Source organism: Silene latifolia, chromosome X, assembly GCF_048544455.1.
Source record: "Silene latifolia isolate original U9 population chromosome X, ASM4854445v1, whole genome shotgun sequence".
Lineage (NCBI taxonomy): Eukaryota > Viridiplantae > Streptophyta > Magnoliopsida > Caryophyllales > Caryophyllaceae > Silene > Silene latifolia.
The window spans coordinates 91810853-91820771 of record NC_133537.1 but is presented as its reverse complement, the minus strand read 5'-3'; the positions used below and the strand labels follow the sequence as shown (position 1 = coordinate 91820771).

General features: G+C 38.3%; 1 protein-coding gene across 1 annotated transcript; it reads right to left on the bottom strand.

The window, feature by feature from the left end:
* Positions 1-8934: 8934 nt before the first annotated feature.
* On the bottom strand, positions 8935-9534 carry LOC141617851 (uncharacterized). Its single transcript, XM_074434989.1, has one exon. The coding sequence runs from the start codon at positions 9532-9534 to the stop codon at positions 8935-8937; it is 600 nt and encodes a 199-aa protein (XP_074291090.1).
* Between the last annotated feature and the right edge of the window lie 385 nt (positions 9535-9919).

Below are 9919 nucleotides of genomic sequence, written 5' to 3'. Positions count from 1 at the left end.
TGATCAGTGGTTTTTATGCAACCAGTTCTACAATGCATTGTATGATGACCACCGTGCTATATTGGACGCCTCATCTAATGGGCGATTTTAGAAGAACAATGACGATGATAAAGGATGGGAAATCATAAAAGAAATGGCTACCCATTGTGCCGAGTATGGGAACCCAAGGGGAGGTATTCGTACTGTCTCTTCAGTAGATAGTGCAGTTGTGGCTCAGCTGGAAGCCATGAATGCTCGTTTTGATAAGCTAGAGTTGCAAGCTGTTCGTGATCAACAAACGGTTCACTTGTTGACTAGACAGGAAGCCGTTACTTTTGAGGGATGTGGGAGTAATGTAGGTCACACTGTTGTTGACTGTCTAAAAGAGAAGGAGCAAGTTCTTGCCTTTCAGCAATATAGGCAAGGAGGAGGTTCCTATTGTAATAATCAGAGTGGAGTTCATCCCAACTTGAGATGGACTAGTCAGAATGTGCTCAATCCTACCCTTCCTCCGCAGCAGCAACAAGCTTATGTTCCTCCTTACAAAGCTCAACAAGGCTTTCAAAAGCCTCCATCCTTTCCACCGCCGCATCAAGGAGCTTCTTCTAGTGGAGTAAGTGAATTGGCTGAGTTGAAGTTGATGATCCAATCATTGACTAAGCAGTTGCAAATGAGTGACCAACAGAAAGAAGCATCGATAAAGTCACTCGAGACCCAAGTAGCTCAACTTGCCGCTAGCCAATCCACAAGGAAGCCAGGTCATTTACCGTCTCAATTTGAGAACAATCCGCACGAGAAGATTAATCTGATTAATTTGCGAAGTGGTCTTTCTTAAGAAGGACCCAAAATGTCAACTTTTGAGGACATATTAGACCCAGAAAGCGATGTTGCAGGCAGTGAACAGTCATCTATTGACGAAACTATGCTTAATCCGAAGAAAATACTCGATCGACTGATATTTTGGATCGATCGAGTAAAGCTGATAATCATGAATTCGATCGAGAGGGTGAAATTCCTCGATCAAGTGAAATTTCTGAGAAAAGTGTTCGATCGAGTGAAGTTATGCCTCGATCGAGCAATGCTGATGAAGAAGATTTCGATCGAGTAGCTGACAATGCTCGATCGAGTGAAAAAGTTGCTAAAAGACCTCGATCGAGAGGTAAAAGAGACCGCTCAATTAGAAATGAGTTTGACCCTATCGAGACATTGGAAGAAAGGAATAAAGGGCTCGAAATTCCTATTACAGTGCCCTTTCCAAGGTGATTGCAGAACAATAAGGCCAACCAACAGTTCGGGAAATTTGCTGAGATCCTGAAGAGCCTTCATGTCAACGTTCCTTTCGCCGAACTGCTTACCCAGGTACCCTCTTACATGAAATTCATGAAACAAATTTTATTGTGTAAGAGACATATAAATGACCACGAAATGGTAGCTTTGACTGAAGTAAGGACCGCCTTAGTTCAGAATAAGACACCCCCCAAACAATTAGACCCAGGTAGCTTTTCAATTCCTTGTCATATAGGGACCCACTTGATTGACAACACGCTATGCGACTTAAGTGCTAGCGTGAGTGTCTTACCTTTGTCTCTCGCTAAGAGACTCGGTTTGACCTAGTTTAATTGTACTAATATGACCGTTCAGATGGCTGACCGTAGTATATCACGGCCCCTAGAAGTAATAGAGGACATACCATTGAAGATCGGGAGATTCTTTATTCCCGTAGATTTTATGGTTTTAGACATACCCGAGGACACTCATACCCCTATTATTTTAGGGCGACCATTTTAATTTAATACTCGCGCGGTAATTGACGTCGGGGGAAAGACCCTTGCCTTCCAGGTAGGAGATGAGGAGCTCATATTTCATCAGTCCAAATCTCGTAGGGCGCCCATGCAAGTTCAACCTTGCCATGCCTTCCCTCTATTGACCCAGATTTAGATACTCCAGCTTAGAATATTGAATATTACGCTACTATTGTAACACCTCCGCCTCAGATTGAGAGCGAAAAGGAGAATCATTCTGTTGTTTTCCTTGCTGGAGGTACAAATAGAGTGGGTACTGGAGATGCTATCGGTCATGGTATAGTTGAAGTCAATCAAAGTGATAAGAATGCCACCAATGTAGATGGGAATGTCAGGAGGAAGAAGAAAGTTAGGGCGTATGTGGACGCTAATTATTCTCCTTCCATCAGTTTGAGTACAAGCTCGTGGCGCTCAAAGAGGACGGTCCGAGATGCTGAAGGGACCTCCTCTAGTCAGAAGCCCTCCTGTGGGCTACTAAAGTGTTTTGGAAGATGAGCGGGGAATGCCCCGTTGTAACAATTTGTAATTTTGAATTTCCGTTAAGACATTTTAATTGTGATTTTAGACTGTTAGACAGTAGCTTAGTTAGTTTTAGCGAAAACCGAATATAGACTGATTATTTTTGTGAATTGGTATTTGCGGGATGTATATTTGCGAGTTTCTATGCAGGTTTGGGGAAGATATATCGCATTGGGACGTGTGCCATAGGAAAACACCTCGATTGAGTACTTTTTGCACTCGATCGAGAGGATTGCCCAGCAAAATTGTTCGATCGAGTTGTTTCAGAAACTCCATCGAATTGTGAAAATAAAGGAGTTCTCGATCGAGGGAAAATGTGTTCGATCGAGTAGATTGCAAGAGGAAGTTCTCGATCGAGTGGTTTCAAATCACTCGATCGAGTGAATGTGCTTATATCACACAGGAAGTTATTCTTTTCAACTTCTACTTTTCATTCTAACATATATCCTTCCTCTTTTGTGCGATAACCCTCGGAAAAACCCCCAAATTCCTCTATTAATCTTCCCTTTTTACCAAAATCATCACCCACTTCGTGTTTATTGTGCTTATTTCGACTTTTTCCCCTTAATGTTCCCTTCAATTTCGCGGTTGTTGCTTTCAATTTGGGATATTAGGGTTTGGTCGGGTTTTATTGAAATCCGACTATTTTCTTGCGATTTTTGTCCATTATTTGCATATTCTTGTGGGTCTTCAATCAAGTAAGTTATTTCCCCCTTCTTTTTTTTTGATTAATTGTTGTTTTCGACCTGATTTAGGCATCTAGGGTTCGAATTTTTCGGAAATTCGTGATAAATTAGGGGAATTCGTGTTTAATTGCTAAGTTGATTAGTTTTTGCCCTTACTTGATTGATTAGGATGGATAGTAACTCAATGCCTTTGAGTAGCTCGACTGTTGCCCCATCCCTGACTGAGACGGTGGTCCCTGCTACTACCACCGTCGTTTCTACTGTTGTTCCTACTACAACAGCTGGCTAGCGAGGCGGACACAGCTGAGGAGGAGGAGACTGCTGACGAGTAGCTACTGGTCTACTCACTTCCCCAGTTTTATGGCTGGTTTGGGGAAGTTTGTCAATTTGTATGTACTTTTTGCTCATTTCTTTATTTTTTTCTCCTTTTTATTTATTGTTTTTCATTCATTTATCGGTTGTATTTATCCCTTTCCCGTTATATATCTGCTGGTGTATGCTGGAGGACAACGAGGGCGTTGTCCGTTTTGGTTTGGGGAGGGTATTGCATCCTTTGAGTCTGCATTTGCATTTGTTTTTAGATTCACGTTTACTTTTCTGCTTGCATTGGTATTTATTTCAAAAAACTCATCAAAAATTCAAAAAATTAGCAAATTTCAAAAATTCAAAAAATATTCACGTTTCATTGTGCATATAGGTTGAGTCGAAACGGTATATTTCCATGATGAAACTGCACTTTACCTTGTCTTATCACTTAAGCCTTGCATCTAATTGACAGTTTTTAGTTTAGTCATGCGCATATCTACGAGTTAATGTTGAAAATATAGCTGACTATGTAGACTTGACTTGATAAATTGGCAAACTACTTTACAATTTCTGAGTTATTAGAGGCATAATAACTGGTGTCATTCATGACCAGTTCATGTAGGAATTGAGAGTAGTACTCCTTGCATAACATGTTCATCACTTTTGCACTTTTATGAAATTCGATTGCTTGTTGCTTGCGTACATTCGGGTTTGTGGTCGGTGTCACATGCAAGGAGGTGCTTACAATTTCCCCCTTTCTTTCATTTTCACCCATTTAGCTCTACATTAGCCAAAAATAGCCTTTTGACCCATTAGCTAAACCCACATTAAGTCTGCCAGTCATGCTAGTTTAGTGTAATTTTTGTGGTATGATTTTCATTGATGCGAGTTTGGCCCGTTTATCATTTGTATGGATTTAGTAGAAAAAGAAAGAAATGTGGGCAGGAAAACGAGAAAAGCATGGAAAAGGATGAAAAATAAAAAAAAATGAAAAAAAAGGGGAAAACGTGAGAAACAGAAAAAGAAGGAAAGAAGAGAAGGAAAAGTTATTTGAAATAGAATATAGACCATATTAAAAAAAGGGAAGTTTGTGACGGTCTTACTCCTCCGTTTTATTTATATCTTTTTGAGGAGATTGTGTAATGAATAGTGAGTTTTGTGCCAATGAAGGGCACTTGTGTTTGATTTTTAGACAGCTCAGAATTGGATGGTCGTAAATGGTCCTGTTTAGGTGCTAACTTGACGCTTTACCTCCACATTTCCATAATCTATTTTGCCTTTTCTTACCTGTAACCTCACTTTCCCATATCTTTTGTAAGCCCTCGGTTGTGACGGACATTGTTGGTTGGAATGTACGTATGGTACTTGAATCGTCTATCATTTTTGTTGCATGCATGTTATGTAGGTCGCAGTTTAGGTGAGTGACTGTCTTCTCTTTCTCTCTTACATATATACTTTCACCCTTCGCTTCATGAGAGAAGAGTGACCCGTGAGAGTGCGATTTTTATGGTCTTGCAAGGTCGACAGGTCAGCTTATTTATAGACATCATACAACTCGTTTGCGTATTGACTGTTGTAGCTGTAACTGTTAATTTTTGATTGCATTAAATGGTTTAAGTGGACAAATTATAGCTAGCTCTGAGTTTTTATATCAATTCCATTAGTTTGCATTTAGTTTATTCGAGGACGAGTACAGGTTCGGTTTGGGGAGATTTGATACGTGCAATTAATATAGACTTTTTAGCCTTTTATTGCACGCATTTCTATGTATTTTGTATCGCTCTGTATTGCAAAATGCTCCGAATTGGCTACTTTGGTTTGTTTTGTCTTAATTGCAGAAGTGGACCCAAAAGTATTGGAATCACATCTTATTCGTCCCATTTAGCATGCATTGTAAGGAAATGGAGATTTGGAGCGGAAGTCGTACGTCGGGATGCGCGAAGGAAGGTCTTATGAAGCTGACCAGACGAGTTAAAGGCTGATCTCAGTGGAAAGTACTCGATCAAGATGTTCTGGAGTCCGATCGAGTGTTTTGGCAGTTGCGAGAAGTCGATCGAGTGATTTATATGCTCGATCGAAATGTGCTTTTATGGGAATACTCGATCGAGAGCCTAAAGTGTTCGATCGATAAGTTTTGCTGAAGAAGTCCTCGATCGAGTGGTCTGAAAGTACTCGATCGAGTGATTAGCTAAATTACACGGGTTTTATTAATCCGTGATAGGTTTATTTATGTTAATTTTCACTCCCTTATATAAGGGAGTATTGATTAGGTCATAACTATCTTTTTAGACTCTTAATTACGTTTTATCAAACACTGCTTTAGTCTAATTACTGCTGAACTTTTCTCTGCCTCTTTTCTCTCCGGATTCGAATTCTGTAATCTTTCCTCTCTCTTTAATTGTAATTCTAGTTTGCTCTCATTAATTGCTCTTTTATTAGTTTATGCCCTATTATCATTCCGTTATTATGTCTTTTGTTAGTATGCTTATTGTTATTATTGTTGACTGCACTAAAAACATGAGTAGCTAATCTCCTTATGTTAGGATTAGGGGATCCATGGTAGTGATGAGATGATGTAGTAAATAGACTAGGTAATTTACTTGTTAGTGGAAATCTAGGGTGGATAGCGGAAGTTAAGTTAGTGGAAATCTAGGGTGGATAGCGGACCGGAAGGACCTTTCCCTTGCCCTTCTCACAGTAGATTGCCTGCCATGGTGAACCAAAATCCTGACATACTTCTTTTATCTGATCACCTATCTACTATTTTCTTGCTTTATTGCTCTTGCTTTATTTCTCTTGCCCTTTAATCTTTAGTAGTATTAGAAACCAAATTCAAAACCCCCCATTTGTGACTTAGATAGACGGACTTACAGATAGATACCTTGCCTCCCGGTGGAGATCGACCCTACTTATAACTAGCTTCTATTAGTTATATTTAAGTATATATTTTTGGTACATAACGACCGTATCACACACCTCGCGAATCACAGACAAACAACCACAACCGATTACAATATCAACAATACCAATTCAATTACGATATAAACAAATGCCATTAGCCAACAACCAACAACCAAAAACCATCTCATAATCATGTAAACAATAACTGAGTAGGAAATCCTACCTGGAAAGCAATCACCACAAATCGACACAAGCAGCAGATTAAGAGTGCTCTTCTACGAAATCACCTCCTATCAACATATAATCATACAATCATAATCTAATACCAATACTACTCCCAAAATTCCGAAATCACTCAATTAGGGTTTAACCAAAACTAACAAATTAACATAAAAACTGTACAACGATCTTACCCACAATACGACGGTCTCAACGGTATAAAGAACTCTGAAATCCGACGACTCTAGCCGTTGGATTTAAGAGCAATGAGAGAAGAAGAATCGACGCTGCTTTGTTTTCTTTGTAAAAAGTTTAGGTTTTTGGAAAAAGGTAAAAATAACTGACGTACAAGCTTTATATATTATTTCATTCATTGCTATCAAAACCCGTATAAAACCCGACTTACTAGATCGAGTAACTAACGTACTCGATCGAGTACCCGCTACCCGATCGAGTTGCCCTCACTCGATCGAGTACCCATCAGGCAGAACGTACTCCAGAATATCAATCTAACTTACTCGACAGAGTAAGCCCTACTCGATAGAGTACCCAACAGCTCATAAATCCAAGGTATTACAGTCTTCTCTCCTTAAAAATGAACTTCGTCCCCGAAGTTCAAACCCAACCTATAAGACAAGAACACCTAACACTAACTCCACCAACCATGCCTACTTCCACAACACGGCTCACGATATCGTCTCAACTATAGCATAGCCTCTCGATACAACTCCATAATACCAACCACAAATGTCGCTACCTCTGGCTCACTAACCTATTACCAACTAGCAAATCCAACGTCAAGACAATCCACCAAGCAAGATGAACAACCAAACGGAGTATTACATTCTACCACCCTTAAAATAAACTTCGTCTTCGAAGTTTACTCACACTCATAAACATCATACTACTACAAGCCTTGCCATAACCGTTAATAGTATCAACCATAACATAAATCCATCCTTTGTTCTACACCAAGGCTCAAACTTCCAAATATACTGCAACATGTATAATCATCAAACTCTCTTTGTCGCATCCTACTCCTCTTAAGATAAATGTTACGTGCTCGTAACCCACTAATACTAGATCCTTAACTATATCTTCTCATTATCCTTATCACCACTGCATGCCAACGATAACCCACTATAACCACAACACCTACAACCATTCCTATATCCCGAGCTCTCTTTCTCTAAAAGTTCTCATACCTCAAATCATTCGGCATCGATCCCACCTAACCTATACCATAAAATCTTTAGCATAACCAATACTCCAACTCTTCCACATTACCGCAAAACGACATACCTCTCTATAATGCACCTATCTCCAAAATCAAAACTCACAATCCACAACAGTTACACACACTCACATAAGATCCTCAAGTTCTTTCTTTTATGGCCGCAAAACTCATCCTGAACTTAATATTGTTGGAGTATGTGTCCTCGACAATACTGCGATCACATGTTTAAATCTCATAATAAGAATACGTAAGGGATGATTCAATTATATAGTCAACTGATCAACATTAATCAATAATGATTGGCTAACTGGAGTTTGACATTACTGTTGTTTGACAGTGGTGATCAGTTGATCCCTTAAGGTCACACCTATAGGACGATTCTCAAACTGTAAAGTTAATTAATTGTATATCGATACGGATTAATTAATTCCTTAAATTGAACAAATTTTATTTATAAGAGAGAGTTTTATATCTTATTGTAATGTGATTAAATAAGATTTAATTTAGTAATTAATATGTTATATTACTAAAATTGATTAATGTTTATGAAAGATTTGAGATAAGAGTAATTAGTTAATAGTAATTGCAAAATGTTGTAGATTATATTAACTAGACTTAATGTGACCCATTTTATACACATGTAATTGTGAATTACTTGTTAATTTGTTAAATATAATTTATTTAATTTGAAATGATATTTAACTAGTTAAATATGCATTTAAATTTCTAATGACATGTTACTTGTCACATGTCATACCAAATTACAAATGACAAATTACAAAGATAAAATGGAGGTCCATTTAAGTGTATAAATCGGTTTTAGTTGATGGTTTAGGCAATGTTGGTTTTGTTTTTAAATGATAAAAAAACATAATGATAACATGCTAAGACCTAGACAACCTACCTAGAGCATTGATAAGGCAAAAAAGAAAAACCAAATGCATGCTCTTGGGAGGGTGAAAACTGGCTCCTTTTTGAGACAATGGAGTTCTCATTTTTATCATGCTTTTGAAAAAGCTCATCTCTCTTACTTCTCTCAAAAATACATAAATTAGTTTATGTAATAAAAATTTTGTTCTTAGATCTAATATCGCAAAAATATTACTAAGTATGTAGTAATTTTTATTAGACCAAAAATTTTAGGTTACTAATACATATTATCTAGTTTTTTTTTTTTTTTTTGGGGGAAAGTTAAGTATATATATCATCATCAAGGATAAAAAAAAGTGTAGAGTACATCAGGCCTTTACAAAAGTATATAACCAAAGAATCAAAAAAAGAAAATCTATAAGGACTGAAACCAATTTTTATCTCTTGCGCCCATGATACTGCAATTTTGCTTCAAAAATCTCGTTTTGACATCCTCTAAAATTTGATGGACTATCAGCTCAGGTCTCCTAACAAAATTATCCAGCCGTGCCTCATTCCGTATTCTCCAAATCCAATAAAATAGTGCCACATGACAAGCACCAACATACCTCTTTCGCATCTTAGAAATACGTCTGCCTGCAGAAAACCAACTGACTAAATCCTGCAATCTGAAGACAGTGTGTAGGCTGATTTGCAACAGACTAGTACAGGTTTTAGCATAAACACAGTCATACACCAAATGGCCATGACTCTCATCAGCCAAAAGGCAAATTGGGCAAATCTTCTCCACTGCTAAACCCATTCTAGTCAGCCTATCTCTTGTGGGTAATCTCTGATGCATAAATTCCCAGACGATGAAGGAACATTTGGGGATGTTTAAGGAGTTCCAGCAGAGAAACCGCCAAGAGACCTTAGGTTTTTTCACCCGCAACCACTCATACCCTGCTGCCACAGTGTAAGGAGCAAGAGCATTCAACCAAAGATTAGTGGTGTAAGCTTGCTTATAAGTATGCATTATATAAGTGATCTTCTTTCATGGCCAACTGCAATAAGAGGGGGCCATGTAATCAAACCAATTAGTTGCTTTCATATACACATGGTTCACCCATCTAACCCAAAGGTGATCTTTCTTATTAGCAAGCCACCACACATACTTCCCTAGAAAAGCTTTGTTCCACTTTTTTATGTCTTTGATACCCAAACCACCCTCCTCTTTTGGATAACAACAAGTATCCCAACCAATATTAGGAACCTTGCTATAATCAGACTTGCCACTCCACAAAAAATTCCTGCATATTGCATTGATTTTGTTCATAATACAACTAAGAATCAGAAAGATTGTAGCCCAATATGAGTGCAAAGCCAACACAGCATTCACCAAAGTCACCCTGCCTGCACAA

What these genes read in the sequence shown, in the direction of transcription:
- LOC141617851 (XM_074434989.1), bottom strand. Translation starts at nt 9,534, where the DNA reads ATGCATACTTATAAGCAAGCTTACACCACTAATCTTTGGTTGAATGCT.